Here is a 22,961-nt window from a genome sequence, read left to right as displayed (position 1 = left end):
ACACCTGAGAACCTTTCTCTGAGAAGCGTTCCTTTTTAAACTGTTACCATGGTTATGCATATGCTTCTCATTTATTTTTATTTTAGAAACGTTTAAATTTGGGCCTGTCCATAGTGTAAAGAATTAAAACTATCATTTTGATGTTCTGGATGGTCAGTCCTTACATCCATAGCTCAGTCTATGAATTTGAGAGAGGTTACATTTCTCCCTCAGCTGATGTGACCACATTGTTGTTGCTGGAATCCCAGATTGCTCCATTCATTAAAGTACAATATTTTTTTATAGTATGAAAAAGCTGTTTGCTGAGTAATAAGTCCACAGTCGCAAAGGAAGTGTATGTAATGTTTTTAATCAATGCTCAACATTTCACAGTGAAAATCATATTTTATGCAACACAGGAAAATGATAAGACTTGGTCCTGTTTATTCAGCAGCTTCTTTGCCCTGTAAGAAGAAAGAAAGGATAAGTATTAATAATTAACATGCTAAATATATGAACACTTGGAAAGAATATAATGGATCAAGCATTTTCAAGCTCAGTGCTCAGCTTGGATTTTAAATTTTGAGGTACCAACTTGAAATAATATTTTTGTTGTTGCCCTACCTGAAATGTTCTTCTCAGAGATCTTAAATACAGTTGAGTGAGTGTAAAAGGTCTGTATTGACCTCTGTGAAGACTGCATCATAGGTGGTGTTGATGTGGTCATATTTGAACATGAGTCCGGTATAGGTTTTGCAGCAGTTCTGTACCTTTCCAGTGTCACGGGTCTTGGCTCTGAGCTTGTTGACCTGAGTCTCAGCGATGTCAGCACGCTCCTCAGCCTCCTCCAGCTCATGCTGAACCTTCCTGAACTTAGACATGTGCTGGTTTGCTGCTTCCTCCTGGGTGAGGAAAAGATAGGGGGAGCAGAACATCAGTATTTACACTTTTAAATTAAAATATACATTTTTAAAGGTATTTTCAATCAAACAAATATTGGCTGATTTAGGATAGCAATGTACAGTGGGGAAAAAAAGTATTTAGTCAGCCACCAATTGTGCAAGTTCTCCCACTTAAAAAGATGAGAGAGGCCTGTAATTTTCATCATAGGTACACGTCAACTATGACAGACAAAATGAGATTTTTCTTCTCCAGAAAATCACATTGTAGGATTTTTTATGAATTTATTTGCAAATTATGGTGGAAAATAAGTATTTGGTCAATAACAAAAGTTTCTCAATACTTTGTTATATACCCTTTGTTGGCAATGACACAGGTCAAACGTTTTCTGTAAGTCTTCACAAGGTTTTCACACACTGTTGCTGGTATTTTGGCCCATTCCTCCATGCAGATCTCCTCTAGAGCAGTGATGTTTTGGGGCTGTCGCTGGGCAACACGGACTTTCAACTCCCTCCAAAGATTTTCTATGGGGTTGAGATCTGGAGACTGGCTAGGCCACTCCAGAACCTTGAAATGCTTCTTACGAAGCCACTCCTTCGTTGCCCGGGCGGTGTGTTTGGGATCATTGTCATGCTGAAAGGCCCAGCCACGTTTCATCTTCAATGCCCTTGCTGATGGAAGGAGGTTTTCACTCAAAATCTCATGATACATGGCCCCATTCATTCTTTCCTTTACACGGATCAGTCGTCCTGGTCCCTTTGCAGAAAAACAGCCCCAAAGCATGATGTTTCCACCCCCCATGCTTCACAGTAGGTATGGTGTTCTTTGGATGCAACTCAGCATTCTTTGTCCTCCAAACACGACGAGTTGAGTTTTACCAAAAAGTTATATTTTGGTTTCATCTGACCATATGACATTCTCCCAATCCTCTTCTGGATCATCCAAATGCACTCTAGCAAACTTCAGACGAGCCTGGACATGTACTGGCTTAAGCAGGGGGACACGTCTGGCACTGCAGGATTTGAGTCCCTGGCGGCGTAGTGTGTTACTAATGGTAGGCTTTGTTAGTTTGGTCCCAGCTCTCTGCAGGTCATTCACTAGGTCCCCCCGTGTGGTTCTGGGATTTTTGCTCACCGTTCTTGTGATCATTTTGACCCCACGGGGTGAGATCTTGCGTGGAGCCCCAGATTGAGGGAGATTATCAGTGGTCTTGTATGTCTTCCATTTCCTAATAATTGCTCCCACAGTTGATTTCTTCAAACCAAGCTGCTTACCTATTGCAGATTCAGTCTTCCCAGCCTGGTGCAGGTCTACAATTTTGTTTCTGGTGTCCTTTGACAGCTCTTTGGTCTTGGACATAGTGGAGTTTGGAGTGTGACTGTTTGAAGTTGTGGACAGGTGTCTTTTATACTGATAACAAGTTCAAACAGGTGCCATTAATACAGGTAACGAGTGGAGGACAGAGGAGCCTCTTAAAGAAGAAGTTACAGGTCTGTGAGAGCCAGAAATCTTGCTTGTTTGTAGGTGACCAAATACTTATTTTCCACCATAATTTGCAAATAAATTCATTAAAAATCCTACAATGTGATTTTCGGGATTTTTTCTCCTCAATTTGTGTACCTATGATGAAAATTACAGGCCTGTCTCATCTTTTTAAGTGGGAGAACTTGCACAATTTGTGGCTGAGATGATACAGCAGAGAACGTGAGTGGAGGAACAGGGGATCAAACCACTGCCTCCAGCACTACTACTAGACCAGCAAATTATTATTCAACCCCCTCTCCTTTAAGTTAGTAACACATAGGCATAGGAGGTGTAGTATCTGAGGAATTATGACTTTGCTAACGTTTTCAAATGGAACCTGAGAGGAGGTTTATTCAGCTTAGAGGGAGCATCTGGGGAGTAGTTTTAAGGGGACACTCCATAGAACAGAGGAAGTCTGTTGTGTGGAGACAGGGGATTGGTTGGTAGGAAGAACCACCCATATCAGATTACATAGGATATATACCACAGTTAGGACAAAGGAAGACAGAATAATCATATTTGAGATGGGGCGATTATTCTCCAGGTATCTGCAGGTATCTGTAAATCGACGCTGTAACCCTTTGTTATGAATAAACCTTATGATGAAAATACAGCGTCAGCGGTTCTCCTTGGTCACACAGCATAATTAGCAACGTTTTCTCGACACAACAGAGGCACTCAGAAATTTGCATAATTCATTGTTGACTGTAGCAACACTTACTTAAACTAAACTGTATGGATATTAAGTTTTGTAATGTCTACTAGGGCTTTTTTATTTTGTATATATGCTTTCAGAGTATTTGACTAAGTCTGTGACTCACCGCTTCCTCAGCCTGCCTCTTGTAGGCCTTCACTTTCAACTGCAGCTTATCTACCAGGTCCTGAAGTCTGCTAACGTTCTTCTTATCCTCCTCAGTCTGTGGGAGAAGAGCAAAGAATCAAATTCAGTATAGTTTTATACACAAACCTGTCTGTGTTACTGTCAAGTGTGTGAAGAAGGCACTTTCTCTTACCTGGTAAGTGAGCTCCTTGACTCTGCGCTCATACTTGCGGACTCCCTTGACTGCGTCTACACCTCTTCTCTGCTCGGCCTCCACCTCAGTCTCGAGCTCACGCACCTTTGTGGAAAAAATTAACGTAGGCATTTGTTTGTGGTGAAATCCGATGTAACAAATCTTTGTAACACAGAGGTATAGTCTTCTACCCAGTCAAGGAGGCACAATTGTTATCTGTTCCTATGTACTTTTCACAATTTTTATTGAAGGGGTCTGTAATAATAACAACCTTTCATTATCTAGGTCAGTGGTTCCCAAAGTGGAATTGACATTACATTTTTTATGAATATTGATAGCAACAACAGATTAAACTAACAGGGATCTGTGGAAAATGGGTGCAATACAATACAAATCAAATCAAAATGTGTTGGTCACATACATGTGTTTAGCAGATGTTTTTGCGGGTGTAGTGAAATGCTTGTGTTTCTAGCTCCGACAATAATATAATTAACCCTTAGATGCACAAGAGGGAGGCTCACAGTGATATTGGTATCCACAGTACTCCATCAATTATATATGTTTTCAACCCAATTCTTCTGGTATTTGTAATATACTGTATATTACCATTGATCAATTTTGACATGTATTTATTTCAGTAGCAGTATGGCCACTAGAGGACGCCACTCGCCTGTTTTAATGTTGTGAGATTGCTTCTATTATGGGAGGCTCGCGCTATGACAGTTGAGAGAAGTTTGCCAAGTGAGTCAAGAGCAAGACAGAAGCACCGACATAAATACATTGTTATATCTTTATTTTGAAGGTAAGCGACTGGAAAAGCACTATATTCGAGACGGTAATGTTTCTGGAGTATGTATAAATGTTTTTAAAGATTTGTATGTTTTTTAAAGATTTAAGTTATGTTGTATTTTCACGTTTTTATGAACTTATGAAATAAGTGTAACATATTCCTCAAAATGTTGATTATGAACATAAATGCATCCTGATTTAAGCTTTTAAAACTGCTACATTTTCTCTCCGCCCCATGGCAAAATGTGTAGAATTGCAAGAAATTAGCTGTAAAATTAAAAAAATGTTCTCTCTTTCCAAAGGCAAAATAATTGTAGAACTGCAGAAAATTCATTTTAAAACTGCAAAATGTTGTTTCTGATGCCAAGAGGTGACTTTAAAATGTTATTTCCCAGGGGCCGAGACTTGATTTGTCCGGCTTGATTAGTCCGGCCATGCACTGCAGAAGTCATAGTAAAACCAAAGATGAAGACTTGTGGACAATGCCATGGCGACCATTGCTAGCTAAGCTCATGCGCAGAAACACATCATCGGGTCTAACGGTTGTGCTGAACTGCACATGTGCAGTCAAATCAAAAGCTTCTCCTTTGGTAGAAAGTTGTTTTTGATGAAAATGGAAACGTGTCAGTTTGTTACTTTCACTAGGTTGTAGTAAGGTCTTGCTTTTAGATTTCAAGAAAATTAACAACCAAGGATGAATTTTCCACTTCTCCCATAAACATCTCAAACCCCACACCCCAGTCTGGTCTGCCAAGTCTGCCAAGTCCGCTTCGTAAGGGTTCCCAGAAGTCTTGCAATGTTGCACCTCTGGGTTTAGAAACGCCATGGTGAAATTACTTGGATGCTATTTTTATCGCACTCTAAAGTAGGAATTGTCTTCTGATATTATGAGGGGGTCCCTGATGAATTCGCTATCACAAAAGGGGTCCCGAGGCTAAAAGTTTGTGAACCCTTGATATAGGTAGTTTAGGGTGGCAGGTATCCTAGCAGTTCAACGTTGCTGGTTCAAATACTGGAGCCTTTAACATGAACAATGTGTTGATGTGCAAGGCACTTAACCCTAATTTGGACTTTTATTGAGAGAAAGTGTCTCCTGTGTATTTTTATATATGATCAAATACATTTCCAGCAATCGGTCTTTCAATCCACCCTAATACACTCTGCTGTTAACTCACCCTGGACTCCAGTTTCTGGAGCTGCTTCTTGCCTCCCTTCATGGCCAGATTCTCAGCCTCATCCAGGCGGTGCTGCAGGTCCTTGACTGTGACCTCCAGGTTCTTCTTCATCCTCTCCAGGTGAGAGCTGGTGTCCTGCTCCTTCTTCAGCTCCTCAGCCATCATGGCCGCCTGGCAAAGTAGTTTGTTTAATTCATGCACCAATTGGCACCAATCATAACGTCTCTCTGACATCTTTATTGTGGTTAACCAGCCCAGCTACCATTGGCCCTTGGGGACAAATCAAGTTGATGTAATTCAAGGACTCACGTCAGTGATGGCTTTCTTGGCCTTCTCCTCTGCATTCCTGGCCTCCTGGACGATGTCGTCCACCTCTCCCTGCACCTGCACCAGGTCAGTCTCCAGCTTCTTCTTGGTGTTCAGAAGGCTGGTGTTCTATAGGAGGAAACAATATGACTTGTTTGACTCTCAAGAGGACTGGCTCTCTACGATTCACAAGGCTGAAATTCTGAAATTCTAAAAGCAAGGACTGTCAAATTCCAGGTGTGTTTAAATGGTATGCTTGGTTGAGTTTAATTGGAAATGGCTTTTGACCAATACCTGGGAGTGCAGCAGTCCAACACGCTCGCTGGCGTCTACCAGCTCAGTCTCAGCCACTTTGCGGCCTCTCTCTGTCTGCTCCAGAGCAACTCTCAGCTCCTCGATTTCAGCCACCATCAGACCGTTTCTGCGCTCCACCATGGCTGCCTGCTCCTTCATGTCCTCTGCAGCGCGGACGGCATCATCAAGATGCAATTGGGCATCCTGGGGTTTACAATGACATAGGTTCATTAGGACTTGTGGAAGTAGGGGCGATAGGATCGATCAGTGACAGAAATGTGAATTGGAAGGAATTTCTCCAGTATCGTTACCTTTCGTACATAAACCACTCTTTTTAATTTCTCAGATTCACAAACAAATCCCTAGCCATGTTTAGGTTTTGAACCTGATGTCCCAGTTCCTTTACCTTGAGCTGTCCCTGGACGTTCCTCAGCTGTTTCTGGGCCTCAGCGGCCTGCCTGTTGGAGTGGCTCAGCTGGATCTCCATCTCGTTCAGGTCTCCCTCCATCTTCTTCTTCACCCTCAGGGCGTCATTCCTGCTCCTGACCTCAGAGTCCAGGGTGCTCTGCATGGAGTCAACCACCCTCTGGCTGTTCCTCTTGATCTGCTCCATCTCCTCATCCTTCTCAGCAATCTTCCTGTCCACCTCACCCTTGATCTGGTTCAGCTCCAGCTGCACACGCAGAATCTTGGATTCCTCATGCTCCAGTGTGCCCTGGACAAACAGAAGCAGTCAGGCGAATTGTGTTCAATACATTTGGATATAGGAATTTAATATACCCTGAGTGTACCAAACATTAAGAACACCTTCCTAATATCGAATTGCCATTTTGCCCTCAGAACAGCCTCAATTCGTTCGGGTATGGACTTTACAAGGTGTTGAAAGCATTCCACAGGGATGCTGGCCCATGTTGACTACAATGCCTCCCACAGTTGAGTCAAGTTGGCTGGATGTCCTTTGGGTGGTGGACCATTCTTGATACAAATGGGAACTGTTGAGCGTGAAAAACCCAGCAGCTTCGCAGTTCTTGACACATTTAAACATATCTGGCACCTACTACCATACCCCGTTCAAAGGCAATTAAATATTTTGTCTTGCTCATTCACCCTCTGAATGGCACACATACACAATCCATGTTTCAATTGTTTCAAGGCTTAAAAGTCCTTATCTACACTGATTGAAGTGGATTTAACAAGTAACATCAATGCGGGATTATAGCTTTCACCTGGATTCACCTGGTCAGTCTATGTCATGGAAAGAGCAGGTGTCCTGAATGTTTTGTACACATATGACTACAATAAACTCCAATACAGGGAGCATTAGACTGTAGCTGGCATTGGCTAGTGTAACACTGCTTTTCCCATCAAACAGCTGTAGTTTGTACCTCAGCCTCCTCCAGAGCGGTCTGGATCTCAGACTTCTCTGTCTCCACGGTCTTCTTGGCCTTCTCCAGCTCATGGATGCTCTTGCCAGTCTCTCCGATCTGCTCAGTCAGGTCAGAGATCTCCTCTGCACACACACACACACACACAGGAGCAGTTTAGACTTGGGAGATTTTCAGTGGATATCACCAATGTACTGAAGTTGACATTGAATCATAATAACAGTTAATTAATTAACAGCACTTCATACGGTCTTGCAAATCTAATTGCCCTCCACATCCTTGGGTTGATCAAAGGAATACCGATCACAAGTAAAAAAATATATATATATTTTGAACTGAACATGAAAACTCTGAAATGGTGTAATAGTAATTTGGATGATTACAGTTCCCTCCATTTTCAAAACACTAGTCAAACATGAGCCAAATAGAACTGCTGTCAAATGCTCACGTTGCAGGTTCTTGTTCTCTCTCTTCAGGGTCTCCAGATGATCCAGAGCCTCCTCGTAGGAGTTCTTCATCTTGAAGAGTTCAGTGCTCATAGAGCGAGCCTCCTTCTGAGCTCCTTCCAGCTCTGCCTGACCCTCCTCATACTTCTGCTTCCACTCTGCCAGAACCTAGGGAAATACATGGGATTTTCATTAAAAGTCATAGATGAAGAGTTTTGATTCAGAAATATGCTACAATTATACTACAATTGATCATATTGCAGACAGTAAATATCACCCAAGGGTGAGGTTTCTTTCTTTTGACCTTGTCAAAGTTCCTCTGCTTCTTGTCGAGGTTGGCGGCCATTGCATTGGCTCTCTCAACGTCAATCATGAGGTCCTCCACCTCTCCCTGCAGCCTCTGCTTGGTCTTCTCCAGGGAGGCACACTTGGAGTTGGTCGCCTCAATGGTCTCCTCAGCCTCCTGCAGACGCTGGGCCAGCTTCTTCCTGTTGGACAACAGAGGGAGGTTTTAGGGGCTGAAACAAATGTTACAATTCATGTTGATGTAGCATTTTCTCAAAGCCCCCTACCACCCTCACCATCCACACCATATATTTGAGTTTTTTCTGTTGCGTGTGACTCACTTGGCCTCCTCCAGCTCCTCTGTGCGCTGGATGGCATCAGTTTCATACTTAGTCCTCCACTGAGCCACCTCACTGTTGGCCTTTGACATGCCGCGTTGCAGCTCTGCCTTGGCCTCCTGCTCCTCCTCAAACTGCTCCCTCAGGAGGTCACAGTCATGGCGGGCAGACTGGACACCGTGGGCCAGTGCGTTTTTAGCCTGTGAGAGAGAAAGACAAAGAGAGATTTGAGAGATAGTCAAACAAATTATAGTAGAAGTCTCTGAGGGTGGCGTAGTCACCATCTATATGAAGATATGGCTCTAAACCAGGGTTGTCCAACTGGCGGGCCACAATATTATTTGGCCCCTCAAGTTTTCGGGGGTGGGGGACCATAAAAGACTGTTCCAAAGTATTCTTCAGGACAGGGGGCCTACCCCCCCTCAGGACCGCACCCCCAGCCATCCTCACGTACTTTGTGACCCCTTCGATTTTTATTTTGGGGTGCATGACGCCCATGTATGTGATCGTATAGAAATGTAAGCAAGGTTTGAAATAATAATGTTTTAGTCAAATATTATATCTGTTTGTGCTTCTTGCGTTCAATTTGCAGTCTACAAATTATTTGTAATTATGTTCCGGCCCCCTGACCATCCGCTCAAGAAAAAAATCAGCACACGGCTGAATCTAGTTGATGATCCCTGCTCTAAACTCTGTGGTCGGTGGAGTCCATTTTGGGTTCCTTACCTTGACCTCTTCCTCAATCTGCCTCTTCAGCTCCTCCACCTGCTGAGTGAATGCCTGTTTGCCTCTGGTCAGCTGAGACACCAGGGCTTCCTTCTCCTCCAGCTGGCGGCCAAACTCACCTGCAGGGATAGAGGGACATCTTGTTAATGAGGTCTATGTTCTCCAAGATTGAAAATTGAGTTTGAGGTATTGTAGGGCAATGTTAGGTGGTGAATAGTACACCAGGACCAGTGGAGGCTCCTCAGAAGAGGAAGAGGAGGACCATCCTCCTCAGTGAAATTCATTAAAAATAAAAATAGTGAAACATCTAAAAAGTTATCATTTTTAGATAAAACTACGCTAAATATATTCACGTCACCAAATAATTGATTAAAACACATTGTTGTGAAATGAAGGTCTACAGTAGCCTTCACAGCACTCTGTAGGGTAGCACCATTGTTTAGCCGGAGGACAGCTAGTTTCCATCCTCCTCTTGGTACATTGACTTGGTTCTCACCCCCTTCCATAGACTCACACAGTAATAATGACAATGTACTGCAACCTGTCATAGCTCTTGCAGCATGAACTGACATGTTTTTTTTTCTCACTTTCACTTAGCTAGCGAATGCAGCTTGCTAGTTTAGCCTACTCAAACACCCGGCTCAAATGCTATGTTAGTTAGCTGGCTGTGGCTATCCAACACTGGAACTCTTCCAAGTCAAGGTAAGCTTTTGGTTTTATTAATTTATTGCCGGTGTAACTGCTAAACTGCTTGCTGACTGTACTGCATGATTGTAGCGGGTTTACTAACGTGTTAGTTCTAGTAGCTATGTTGACTAGCTATGGTGACAACACTGTAGGCTGTGTGTAGCAGTTAGTGGTTATGATATGAAGGTTTGGATTGGAAAGTTTTTTTTCGCCTGATCACAGACAGCTGATGTGTTTTGCACTGAAGTCCAGATGTCAAGGGAAAAGGTGAGAGGAGGAGAGCGCGTAGATGCGAGAAGGAATTATACAATGAGCAAAATGATCATGATTTTTGTATGTGGCTTCTATGAAAGTGAACTGTGTTTGCATGTGATCAGGGATGTATTCATTCCGCCGATTCTGTTGGAAAACGTTTCTTAAACGGAAGCAAATGGAGCAAAATGAGGATAAACATACCTGAATTTGTCCAATAGAAACTCTAGTTTCCAACTGTTGGACTAATGATTACAACCTAGATCAGCTAGATTCAGGTAAGAGTGTGCAAGGCGGTATTGAATGTGTCACTGTCTCTCACCTCGATTACTCTAATTTTTCTCTCAACCTGTACACCTACGTTGTAAACTTTCATTCATAGGCTAGGTTATAGCAACCTCATGATAGGTATAGGGAAAATGTTAGTATCATGTAGTAGCCTAAACCTATCGATGTTACATTGAGCTGGGTGAATCAAATATGAATGAGTCATCCAATATGCTGTAATAGAAATAAGGCCATGCTCCTAAACATTTTTTGCATCCTCCTTCATCTTAAACATCACCGACCGCCACTGTGTTGTGGACTATGGACATAAATCCACAACACAGTTTATTGTGTTCTACTGAAGTAAAGCATTAGTTTGTTGTTCATTGTTGATGGTACCATTTTCTGTCAGGAGTCTGGCCCTCTGTCCACTGATGTCGTTGACCTGGCGAACATTCTCATCATTCTTAGTCTTCAGCTCGCTCAGCTGGTCCTCAAGAGTACGGCACATCTTCTCCAGATTGCCCTGTTAGTGAAACATGTACCATCATTACTTTATATATGGGACTCCTGTCAACCTCAGTTCAGTTGAATGGTAATGTAGTTGACACTCCTCAACAATGCTTGACAAAAACATCACTACTCACCTTAGCCTTGGCGACGGCCTCCATGTTGCTGGAGAGGTCATCAATCTCCATCTTGTACTCGCTCTTCTCCTTCTCCAGCTTCTGCTTGACGCGCTGCAGGTTGTCGATCTGCTCCCCGAGCTCAGCCACACTGTCAGCCTGCTTCTTGCGCAGAGCGGCGGCTGTGGCCTCATGCTGCAGGGTGGACTCTTCAAGATCACGACGCAGCTTCTGGAACTCAGCCTCACGCTTCTTGTTCATCTCAATCTGAGCAGCAGTAGCGCCTCCGGCCTCCTCTAGCCTCTCGCTGATCTCCTCAAGTTCCCTGGAGAGATCGGCCCTCTGCTTCTCAACCTTAGCCCTGGCAGCACGCTCAGCCTCAATTTCCTCCTCCAGCTCCTCAATACGGGCCTAGAACAGGGGGCAGAAGCAGGGGGGATGAACACTACAATATAGTTGAAACAATTGAACCTAAAAAAATTATAATAGTATGTATATTTTGCATAAATGTGTTAATACAAAGACAGTTAATATATTCAGTAGACAGTGTCCAATGCGGGAACCAAAACATTTACATTTACATTTTAGTCATTTAGCAGACGCTCTTATCCAGAGCGACTTACAGTTAGTAAGTACATACATTTTTATTTATTTTTCATACTGGAATCGAACCCACAAATGCCATGCTCTACCAACTGAGCTACATCCCTGCCGGCCATTCCCTCCCCTACCCTGGACGACTTGTGCGCCGCCCCATGGGTCTCCCGGTCGCGGCCGGCTACGACAGAGCCTGGATTCGAACCAGGATCTCTAGTGGCACAGCTAGCACTGCGATGCAGTGCCTTAGACCACTGCGCCACAAAACCACAATTAAGAAGCATCATCTTTACAACAGTAAGAAGCACTAGCAAGAAACACCATCTTCCAACAAACTGAGCCATCAGAAGCAACCGGGAAAGATGTGTGCTACCAGAATAATGTTTTTCAAGAAATGATTCAAGTCTGTGCTTTCCTGTACTGGAGCTTTGATCCTGTACTGTACCTGGGTGTGTCTGTAGCTTAGATCCTTAGATCCTGTACTAATATACACTAATATATTCAGTAGACAGTGTCCCATGCAGGAACCAAAACCACAATGGTAAGAAGCACCAACAAGAAACACCATCTTCCAACCTACTGAGCCATTAGAAGCCACCAGGAACTGTCTGCTACCAGAAAGTGTTTTTCAGGAAATTATTCAGTTGTGGGCTTTTATCCTGTACTGTACCTGGAGTTCCTTGATCTTCTTCTGCAGCTGAGCTCCCAGAGACTGCTCATCCTCAATCTTGCTGAGGAGCTGAGTGGTCTCAAACTCCTTCCTAAAAAACACAAATACGCCAATTGCAGAGTTGGTTTCGGTTCAATAGTGTAAAGGGAGAGTATCATACCATTCACTTTGCTTTTAAAGGGATACTTCAGCATTTTGGCAATGAAGCCCTGAATCTACTTCCACAGAGTCAGATGAACTTGTGGATACCATTTTTATGTCTCTGCATCTAATATGAAGGAAGTTAGAAGTAGTTTTGCGAGCCAATGCTTACTAGCATTAGCACAATGACTTGAAGTATATGGTATCTACTAGCATGCTAGCAGTTACAATAGACTTCCAGTTATTCCGCTAACACTAGTTAGCAACTTCAAACTGCATGCAGAGACATAAAAATGGTATCCACGAGTTCATCTGAGTCTGGGGAAGTAGATAAAGGGCTTCCTGAAGTATCCCTTTAAGAATCACATGTATATGCTGATTCATAATTACAAGAATTAGCCAAAAACAGGTAGCAGGTAATACTGTTGTGATTTGTTTGTGTTTACTTCTTGATTTTCTCATCAGCCTGCTGCTTGTCATTCTCCAGGTCCATTATGGACTCCTGGGCCAGTTTCAGATCTCCCTCCAGCTTTCTCTTGGATCTCTCTAGGTCCATACGGAGCTTCTTCTCTTGCTCCAGAGAACCCTCAAGCTATAAGATAAAAACAAATATATTATTAAAATCTAAACAACTGAAGATAATATCATCTTACACACTATAATGGTTAAAATGTCGAACTCCACTCACGTCGTCCACTTGCTGTTCCAGCTTGGTCTTGGCCTTGGTCAGAGTGTTGACTTTGTCCTCCTCTGCCTGCAGGTCGTCCAGTGTCTGCTGGTGGGCCTCTTGGAGGGCTTTCTTCTCCTTGGTCAGCTTGGCAACACTCTCATCCATAGATGCCATCTCCTCTGTCAGGTTTTTAACCTGAAAATGGTCACAACATAATTATACTTCACCATAAAGGGGAGATTTAGTTTGTTATATATTACATTCATTTAAATTAGAAATGTGTCAACAAGTACTGTACTATAGATTCAACAGTAGATGGCAGTGTACACCATGCCAGTGTACTGAATGGAAGTCATAAATGAGGGGGAACAGAACATGCAATGAATGTGGGGAGTACCCCGCAACTGAAATTCACCCACAATACAACTTGAATTCCATTTCTGTGAAGCTATGTTTTGAGTTGATTACGGTTTGGATTATTGTGTGGTTAGAGTGTCTATGGTAAAACACAAGACCTTGTTTTCAGTGGCGTGCTTCTCCTTCTCCACTTTGGCCAGGGTGAGCTCCAGGTCATCAATGTCCTTCTTCAGCTCAGAGCACTCATCCTCCAGCTTCCTCTTCTTGGCAGTCAACTCAGCATTGATCTCCTCCTCATCCTCCAGCCTCTCGGTCGTCTCTTTGAGTTTGGCCTCCAGCTGGATCTTGCTCTTGATGAGCCCCTCGCACCTTTCCTCAGCATCATTCAGACTCTCTCCTTCCTAGTTTCAGAGCAGGATAAAAAAATCATAGGCCTGACTTTGTGTATCAAAATATACACTTTAGTCAAGGAGATCAGAGCAAATCAGTAGAAATTCATTAAATAAATAACATTTATTTTTTATTTTTATCCAACGACTTTTTGAGCCCCTAGAGAGACTTCATCGGGCAATAAAAATGTGTGAGTTAGCCACATACTTCACAGTGTGTTCATATGTATGTGTTCATGTGTGTGTAAATGTGCCCATATTAGGGTTGTTTTTCACTCACAGATGCAACTTGAAGTGCCAGGTCATTCTTCTCCTGCGTCAGGGACACCAACTTCTCCTCCATTTGCTTCTTTGTGGCCAGAGCCTTGGCCAGGTCTGCCGTCATCTTCTCATAGTTCTCCTTCATGTTGGCCAGCTCCTTCTCAGTCTCAGCGCTCTGCAGCAGGGGCTTGATCTTGAAGTACAACTTCATCCATGGCCAGGTTTTCACATTCATGAATGAGCGGACGTTGTACTGGATGGTGAAAATGGAATCTCTGGTCGACAGAAAGGACAGAGTTACATGGTGAGTGATATCCCACTGGGCGCACATGTCAGTTCAACATCTAGTTTTGATTTACATTTGGTTGAGTTGTCAACTAACGTGAATTCAACGTGAGAAATCAACCAAAAATGTCACCATGTTATTGTTTTTAGGTTAAAAGTTGGGTGAAAAAATAGAAATTTCCCTTAGGTTGATGAACTTTTTCAAATCCACGTTGATTCAATGTCATCACACTGAATGTTTTGGTTGAAATTATGTGGATATAACGATGATTCAACCAGTTTTTGCCTATTGGGATTCTTAATAAAGCTACATTCTGGGAGTCGAAGAACAACAAAACCAGAGCCACCTTTTGTATACAGCTGAGGAATAGGGCTAGGGAAATGTAACCCCTCTGAAACTCATAGACAGCTCTCTAGATGCAAGGACTGACAGGTGATGCTGAGCTCATGAGGCATTTTATATTTTTCAAAAATGAACGGGTTAATATCACAAATGTATATGCCAATTGAACAGCTTGCCACATCCCAAACTGCAACTTTAATAGAGCATTATAAGACGTACTTTCTCATTCTGAACAACTCACAGCATATACAGCATGTCACCATAATGCATTAGATACAGGTGGTTGACAGTATGCTTTGCCAAGATGTCCACTATTCCTCACCTCCTCTCCATCATCTTGGTGAACTCTCTCCTCATGAGGAATCCACGGCTGAGAGCCTGGACCATGCCGACCAGAGTGGCCAGCTTCTCATCTCTCATCTCCTCCAGGACACCCAGAAGACCGGCTTTGAAGAACACCTGAAACACAGGTTAACATGGTCAATGGAACCACAGATGGTGACAGATAGAAAGGGTTGAATCAAAAGAGGGGAACAACTCCACTAGATTGATTCCAACTACAAACTTTGCAACGCTTACAAACAAACCTAGAGATAGGATGTTTCTAAGTTGTTAGTTACTCTACAGTTGTAGATTAGTAATGTCCACAGATACAGATAACTGCAGCCATACCACTCTAACACAATGCACATGATAATGAGTTTAGTTTCTCTTCTATACTTCTATGACGTTGAAGTAAACGCTACAATGTTTTTCCACCTTTTCCTTTAGTTAAATGAAGAAGAAAGAACAAAAGGATGGATAGATCAACTGGAGAGATTTTATATGGTAAGGGTTTAAATTATTATTGAAGTTGTGTTTTGTTGTCAGCTTTTGCTGGGGGTATTTGACTGACCTTGGTGTGTCCGAACTTGTAATCTTCGTGATTCACATCAATGGAACCAAGCAGCTTCTCAGAAGCCTTCTTGTTGTCCATGAACTGGCCCTCAGGGATGACACTGGCATTCAGTACTTTGTACCTGAATGAGTAGACATTTTTAACACATGTCAAGTTGTAAGATGTTTGTTACATTTCATAAAGGTAAGCCTATTCTGATGCTGGGAAAACCCTTGGAGCAGATCTTTCTGTGTGTGTGTGTGTGTGCTTGTGTACCTCTGCTTGAAGTCAGCATAGATGATTCTGCTGGGGAAGCCCTTTCTGCAGATCCTGATACCCTCCAGTACACCATTACACCTGAGCTGGTGGATAACCAGGAAGTTCTCCATCAGACCTGGTAAAACAAATCAGGACTCTATTCATAAACTGTTTAAAGATTGGGCTTGTTAAAGTCACTGATACTGTACTGATAAGATGTAATATTTAACTCAATATTTATTGTACCTGGAGTCTTTGACTCGTTGGGGATCAGGCAGCGCACAAAGTGAGGATGAGTGCTCCTCAAGTTGGTCATCAGCTTATGTAAGTTCTCCTGTAAGAGGGTTACAAACCATTTTCTCAGAAATCATTTATGATAATCAATGCAACTTTTGAAGGACTGAATATGCAACTTTCAAAAGCTCACCCTGAACTGGGAGGACACAGTCTGCATGGAACCACCCTTCTTCTTGCCTCCTTTCTTGTTTGTATCTGTTAAAATGGGGAAAAGTTCAAGATAACTAGAAAAGTACATTTCCTAGAATGGAATGAATAGAATAATAATAAGAGTATGTAAGAAATCTAGAGTGGTCTTGTCTCCAGAAAGCACATTAATTATAAACCAGAGAATCTCGGGTTAACTTCACACTTATCTAGAGGCAAATGCTGCCAATGAGATTATGTAAAATAACACCTATTGTATGAGTAAATTAACCCAGTGATAAACCCTGAGAAATGGTGATATATTCAAAGACTTTAAAGAAATGTGGGTCTGAGTTGTAGCTAGTGCTTAATTAAATATTTTGACGTGTTGCTAGCCTTACCCTCTGGTGGGGCAGCGGGATACAGGGCAGCCAGAATTTTGACTCCTGACTTCCCATATAACTGACAAACTGAGTCGTTCAGGGGGTCCTTGTTCTTCTCCAGCCAGCCAGTGATGTTGTAGTCCACAGTACCGGCGTAGTGCACCAGGGAGAAGTGGGCCTCTGCCTTGCCTTTGGCAGGCTTGGGCTTCTCAAACGCCTTTGTTTTCCCAAGATGTTGGGAGTACAGCTTGTCCTTGAAGGTAGTGTCTGAAGACTTGGGGAACATGCACTCCTCTTCAAGGATGGAGAAGATGCCCAATGGCTTTACGAAAAGAGATGTATATCAAATTAGTGATATTTACATTTAGGATCACATTCATTCCTTTAGTAAACATGCTATTATATGATTATATTCATTTAGAGGCACATAATAGGAAACATATTGAGTTCTCAACAGTCAGATGCGTTGTCAAACTGTGATAATGACTCACACAGCGATCCCTATGAGCTTTGCTGTTGCGGTCCAGTATAATCCTCACAGACAGTTTACCTTCTCAATAAGCTCAATGCAGGCAGCCAAGTCCATGCCGAAGTCAATGAAGGCCCAGACGATTCCCTCCTTCTTGTACTCCTCTTGCTCCAGGACGAACATGGTGTGGTTGAAAAACTGTTGCAGTTTCTCATTGGTGAAGTTGATGCACAGCTGCTCCATGCTGTTGTACTGTTGATGGAGTTTTAAAAGGGATCATTTCATCATACAAGGCTGTAATCCATCTCAATCACAACTAATTGTCTTGATCTGGTCTCATACTCACATCAAAGATCTCAAAACCGGCAATATCGAGCACACCGATATAGAACTGCCTTGGCTGCTTGGTGTCCAACATCTCGTTGATACGGATGACCATCCACAAGAACATCCTCTCATAGATAGACTTGGCCAGAGCCATGACTGAGTTATTAACCTGCAATGATAATACCTAAAATTAATACATGAGATATTGACCATGTCCAGTGATAAGGTGATAATAATTTTGGGAAAACAACAACACTATCCAAAAAAAGCAATGCACTCTTTCCCAAAATAATTCCGGTCCACAGAGAAAATGGTAGATGCTGTGTTTGGCCGCCTTACCTGAGGCACAGTCTGTCCCTTGGTCACATACTCGTTGCCGACCTTCACTCTGGGGTAGCACAGAGCCTTCAACATCTCAGCTGAGTTCAGGCCAAGCAGGTAGCCGATTTTATCAGCCACTGGAGAGAGAACCAACAACAACAGAATCAGGAACACAAGATGGCTTGTTTCTGATGTCAAACTGGCAAAATAGTTTGGTCAACTTCTTTGTGAGTTAGGTTTTGATTCACCCACATCCATAATTAAAAATAATTTCTGGAGGTTGGAATTTGTTCTCTAGAAATGATCTCCTGCCTGACTTTCATGTGTCACTGTCTGTCTTACATGTTCTATTTCTATGTTTGGGACTGGGAATGGGACTAATGCTTTACATATTGTATATATATGTTTGGGACTGGCAATGGGACTAATGCTTTACATATTGTATATCTATGAGTGGGACTCACCCTCTGTGCCGTCTGGCTCGGCCTGCTCCTCACGCTGCTTCTGCTTGAATTTCAAGTTGCCATGGTGCAATACAGCTCCTGTCAGCTTGTAGATGCCAAGCTTCTCTTCATTAGTGAAGCCCAGGATTGTAATAGCATCCTGGCATTAAAGAGGAAGTACAACAGTGATGAACTGAACGGTAGTTTGCTCAGTTACACTACAGTTCTGCGCTGCTCACTGCAGAACAATGGGATGGATAGATTTGACTGGCTTCTCTGTTCCAAATGATAACGCTTGGCCAACACACTAGTAGATGGCAGCACAAAAGGAGTTTTACACAGTTCCACAGGGTACTTAGTGGCACTCTCTTGTGGATGTCGTACCCATTCCCTATCTAGAGTTTGGTTAACCCTTTGTTTGACTCACGTCTGTGGCATCCAGCTCTTCATTGTCATTGATGCTGGCCACAGTGATCTGACCCTGGCTGCACATGGGGAAGTCGTAGGGGTTGGTGGTGATGAGTGCCATTTCTGTTGACAACAGAGAACAGCTTGTCAGTTAAATCTCTTAGAATTCTGCTGTCCTACCTTTACAGTATCTCTCCCTCCTTTACTCAATAGATGGACTCAAGGATACATGTAGTATATAATAAATAGCATCAAAAGAGGGGACTGAGACTTGTGGACTAGTGTGATCACAATGCATTACTTGATAGATATTTCCCAAAGACCTGACCCATGTCTAGATGCCTTGTTACCTTGGATGTACTCATTGTAATAGTATTATTAGTGTAGACTATGAACATTTTTAATAAGTTCCACAGATGGGGGTGTGAATAATTTCCCATGAACCTCTACTTTGCCTTACCAACTATCTCAGGTTTGTGGCCTGTCATCATCTGGAAGAAGATGTGGTAGCCTCTCTCATCGGGCAGCTGGAAGGACACTCTGGACTTCTCCAGCAGGTCTGAGGGAGAAAGATTGAGTGAGTAAGTGAGTGAGTGAGTGAGTGAGTGAGTGAGTGAGTGAGTGAGTGAGTGAGTGAGTGAGTGAGTGAGTGAGTGAGTGAGTGAGTGAGTGAGTGAATGAGTGAGTGAGAGATTGTAATATTAGATAACATTTGATGATATGATCTCCAACAAAGAATCTGTGTGAATTTAGGAAAGCATTGTGAAACAATCAAAACCAACTCACAGGTCTCAATATCAGCTTTAGCCAGTTTACCACCTTGGAAGTGAATCCTGATGAATTTACCCTATAGTGGAGCATGGGGGTTATTAATAGGTCAACTAATAAATCTAACATTTGTTCTTGGATAGACCCCTTTAAATGTTACAGTTTGTTGGACATTTATTGATATAACAATTGGGAACTACTGAAATACATTTTTGCAATATAAGGTAACTTCCACAGAATGCCCTTCATACTTACAAAGCGAGACGAATTGTCGTTCCTCACTGTCTTGGCATTACCGTAAGCCTCCAGCAGAGGGTTAGCTGCAATGATCTGATCCTCAAGAGAACCCTGATTGAGACAAACACAAGTTGTTCAGAAGCTGGTAAAGTAATTTTTTCTTTAAATGTGTTAAAAAGGCAAACATGAGCACAACCTACCTGCATTTTGCTGGGGTCTGCTTCCTTCTTCTTCTCGCCACTTGACACTGCAATGGTGGCGAAGTACTGGATGACACGCTTGGTGTTGACAGTCTTTCCTGCACCGGATTCTCCACTGGTTTATATGACAGAGAAAGAGGGGGTTTAGTTACATGTTTGAGTGTCAGATTGGCTTTCACTAAGAAATAGCATAGAAAAATACACTGTTGACCTGTTTTCTAATATTCCCATTCATCAACTCATTATTACACATAGCCTAATGCTCTAATCCATTCATAATGTCATGTATTTCATCACACCAAGAGACCCAACTTATTACAATAGAAACACTTTCTCAAGTGACATTTTAGTAAACAACTTACGTAATCAGCACGGACTGGTTCTCCTTATCTGGAACCAAAAAACATATTGCTTATCATACTCAAGCAACATTATGGGTACATTATTGCATTCATAGCATGAATTTCATTTTGGAACATTTCCCATTCAAAATCAGAAATCGGATATTCCCAGCAAACTGTTCTAACCTAGACTAGAAAACAGTAGATACCTCTCCAAAGCATATTTTAACTTCCATTCATCCATCCATAAACACTTTCGGACTTATGGACATCCATCCAACCATCCAACCAACCAACCAACCAACCATCCATCCATCCATCCATCCATCCATCCATCCATCCATCCATCCATCCATCCATCCATCCATCCATCCATCCATCCATCCATCCATCCATCCATCCATCCATGAAAGCTCGTACCAATCAGCATGAACTGAAAGGCGTTGTCAGAGACGGAGAAGATATGGGGTGGAGCCTCCATCCTCTTCTTCCCTCTGTAGGCGTTGACAACCTCTGCATCGTACACTGGGAGCCACTTGTAAGGGTTCACCGTGGCACAGAAGAGCCCAGAGTAGGTCTGGATGAAAGTGATTAAATTAAATTAGGGGATTAGTAAAGTCAGATGGACTTTTACCTGGATTTATGTGAGGATGTGGGTGTACTTTGGTATACTGATGTGGGTCTACTGTATAGTGCTGTATGTGTGTATTTCTTATGTTCATGTATGTGTGTGTTTGTATGTGCAGGTTTCTTACATAGATCATCCATGCTGCATAACGCTCTTTGAGGTTATACAACACAGAGGCTTCATTCAGGTAGGTCATCATGGCCATGTCCTCAATCTTGTCGTACTTAGGGGGGTTCATCTCGAAGATGTCTGCATCTTTGAACTCTTTTCCTTCCTGAAACAGTCAGAAATCTAGATTATATACAGATCAAAGTGGACATGACTGAATGTTTTTTGCTCATTAAATACAAGTTTAATCATTAAAAAGAGGATGATTAATTCAATCCAACTACTTTGTCATCACCCACTGACACATAACTGGTGATTCTTAACTAGTCAATAAAATAAATTCAATGTAATTCTTAAATAGCTGCGTTAAAGATGATGTATTTGAAGGTTATATTCTGCTTACAAAAAAAAGAAATGCTTCTTAATATATATTTTGTTAAAGATTTTATATTTTATATTGAAATATTTTTGATCATTTTGAAGATTTTTCAAGAAATTGAGTAATTGCACAAACTTGAAAACTTTTCAGATCAGGCTTACCTCCTTAGAACCGTCAGGTTTGGTGACTGTTACAGTACACTTCCCATCGGCCCTGGCAGTGACCAGACCCTTAAGGTACAGCTCCACCTTGTCTGCCACATAGCAGGAGTTTTTTGAATCAAAGGGTGCGGCTTGTGCCTCCATCCTCTCCTTCTCAGACTTACGGAGGTATATGGCAGCCTTGCCGTAGATTTGCATCTCAGCGTCCGTACTCATGGTGACGGATCACTAGGAAAGAGGAAAGAGATTAAACAAGAAACATGATTGACTCTGTGGTGCTTCCTCCCCAGTCAACAGAGTTAGATGAGCGGAATCTCTCAGAATATTCTCAACACTTTTTATGTGAAGACTCAAACCATGTCTCACCTTCTTTTTCCCCTCCTACAGATGAATGTGTACTTCTTGGAGGACCCTGTGAAACATGTGAGTGTTGTGAAAACACACAAGTCTAATGCAGTGGAGGCTGCTGTGCCATAATAATGTCTGGGGCGTAGCAAATGGAATGGCATACAGACACATGGAAACCACCACCATGGAAACCACCACCATGGAAACCATGTCTTTCATGTATTTGAAACCATTCCACCTATTCCGCTCCAGTCACTACCACGAGCCCGTCCTCCCCGATTAAGGTGCCACCAACCTCCTGTGGTGTAAAGCCTTATCATTTAGTCCCCGAAGGGCTAGAAAACATTTAACTAAATCATTACGGCCATGTCCAATTCAACTACAGGTGTAACTGATAACTTTCATTTCCCTAGTGTCAACTCACTTTAACACATTCTTTTATTTTTTTTATTAAAATGAATACCCCTGATAACCCAGTTACATTCTAGACCACCCCCTCAATTTACAAACAAGTGCAGGAGCACCGCTTTTGACGGTAAAGGATATATATATTTGTTTTACACTGTAAACCAATGCCACTTGATTGCATATTGTCAAATCTTACAAGAGACATGCAGAACTCAATTCAAACAGGGCAGATAGTTACTGCCTCAGATGCTGAGTGCAAAGATGAGACAAATGTAGAAATCTAAGGAGGTGGAGAGATCTTACCAAAGAGGAAGAAGGTATCTGACTTATGGATGCTGGGGCCTCAGCCTCCTTATATCTGGTTGGAAGTGCTAACCAAGCAGAAGTTAATTATGGACCACTCTGGGGAAGGACATGGACTGTAGGAGAGACCTCCCCCCCAGACCTGTGTGTCTGTCCCTAACTAGCACCTCCCACTTCCAGGACCACCACACTCCCATTACATGACTTTTTAATGTAATATTTGTCCCTTAATTGAATTTTACTGAATTTACATAAGAGATATTTCATTACTAATAGTTATAACAATATCAGAAGTTTGATTTATCAAATGTATTCCAATGTTACTACCACTGACCCTCAAATACTGTAATGGAGTGAGTCCATGTTGCCCCACTACCACTAAAATAGTTTTCATGAAACCTAATCTAGCCTTATTTAGTTCAACTTTATTGGCATTAATCCTCATCAACAACTTTTTATATATGTT

The 22,961-nt window shown here is 42.4% G+C and overlaps 1 protein-coding gene across 1 annotated transcript; it reads right to left on the bottom strand.

The window, feature by feature from the left end:
• Positions 1–349: 349 nt before the first annotated feature.
• LOC121546625 (myosin heavy chain, fast skeletal muscle-like) lies at positions 350–21,852 on the bottom strand. Its single transcript, XM_045216280.1, has 40 exons — positions 21,803–21,852; positions 21,437–21,664; positions 20,916–21,062; positions 20,581–20,737; positions 20,182–20,209; positions 19,820–19,934; positions 19,638–19,730; positions 19,401–19,461; positions 19,075–19,173; positions 18,634–18,737; positions 18,228–18,366; positions 17,782–17,900; positions 17,462–17,611; positions 17,197–17,367; positions 16,665–16,968; positions 16,268–16,332; positions 16,087–16,174; positions 15,859–15,976; positions 15,601–15,724; positions 15,028–15,164; positions 14,097–14,352; positions 13,586–13,828; positions 13,089–13,265; positions 12,847–12,992; positions 12,260–12,350; positions 11,014–11,403; positions 10,766–10,892; positions 9,161–9,279; positions 8,438–8,634; positions 8,116–8,299; positions 7,814–7,979; positions 7,366–7,490; positions 6,387–6,695; positions 5,981–6,184; positions 5,690–5,815; positions 5,381–5,551; positions 3,417–3,521; positions 3,225–3,320; positions 750–881; positions 350–443 (listed from the first exon to the last, which is right to left on the bottom strand). Exons 2-40 carry the CDS (start codon positions 21,650–21,652, stop codon positions 423–425), a joined length of 5,820 nt encoding a protein of 1,939 aa, XP_045072215.1. The 5' UTR covers positions 21,653–21,664; positions 21,803–21,852; the 3' UTR covers positions 350–422.
• Between the last annotated feature and the right edge of the window lie 1,109 nt (positions 21,853–22,961).

This window comes from Coregonus clupeaformis, unplaced genomic scaffold (genome assembly GCF_020615455.1).
Source record: "Coregonus clupeaformis isolate EN_2021a unplaced genomic scaffold, ASM2061545v1 scaf0663, whole genome shotgun sequence".
Lineage (NCBI taxonomy): Eukaryota > Metazoa > Chordata > Actinopteri > Salmoniformes > Salmonidae > Coregonus > Coregonus clupeaformis.
Note: the sequence above shows the minus strand (reverse complement) of the source record. Positions and strands in the feature narration are given on the sequence as shown.

What these genes read in the sequence shown, in the direction of transcription:
- LOC121546625 (XM_045216280.1), bottom strand. Translation starts at nt 21,652, where the DNA reads ATGAGTACGGACGCTGAGATGCAAATCTACGGCAAGGCTGCCATATAC. An exon ending in AAGAGCTGGATGCCACAGAC is followed by an intron (nt 18,367 to 18,633) that starts GTGAGTCAAACA and finishes CTTTAATGCCAG; the next exon opens with GATGCTATTACAATCCTGGG. An exon ending in ACAAGTTCGGACACACCAAG is followed by an intron (nt 15,165 to 15,600) that starts GTCAGTCAAATA and finishes CCTGTGTTTCAG; the next exon opens with GTGTTCTTCAAAGCCGGTCT.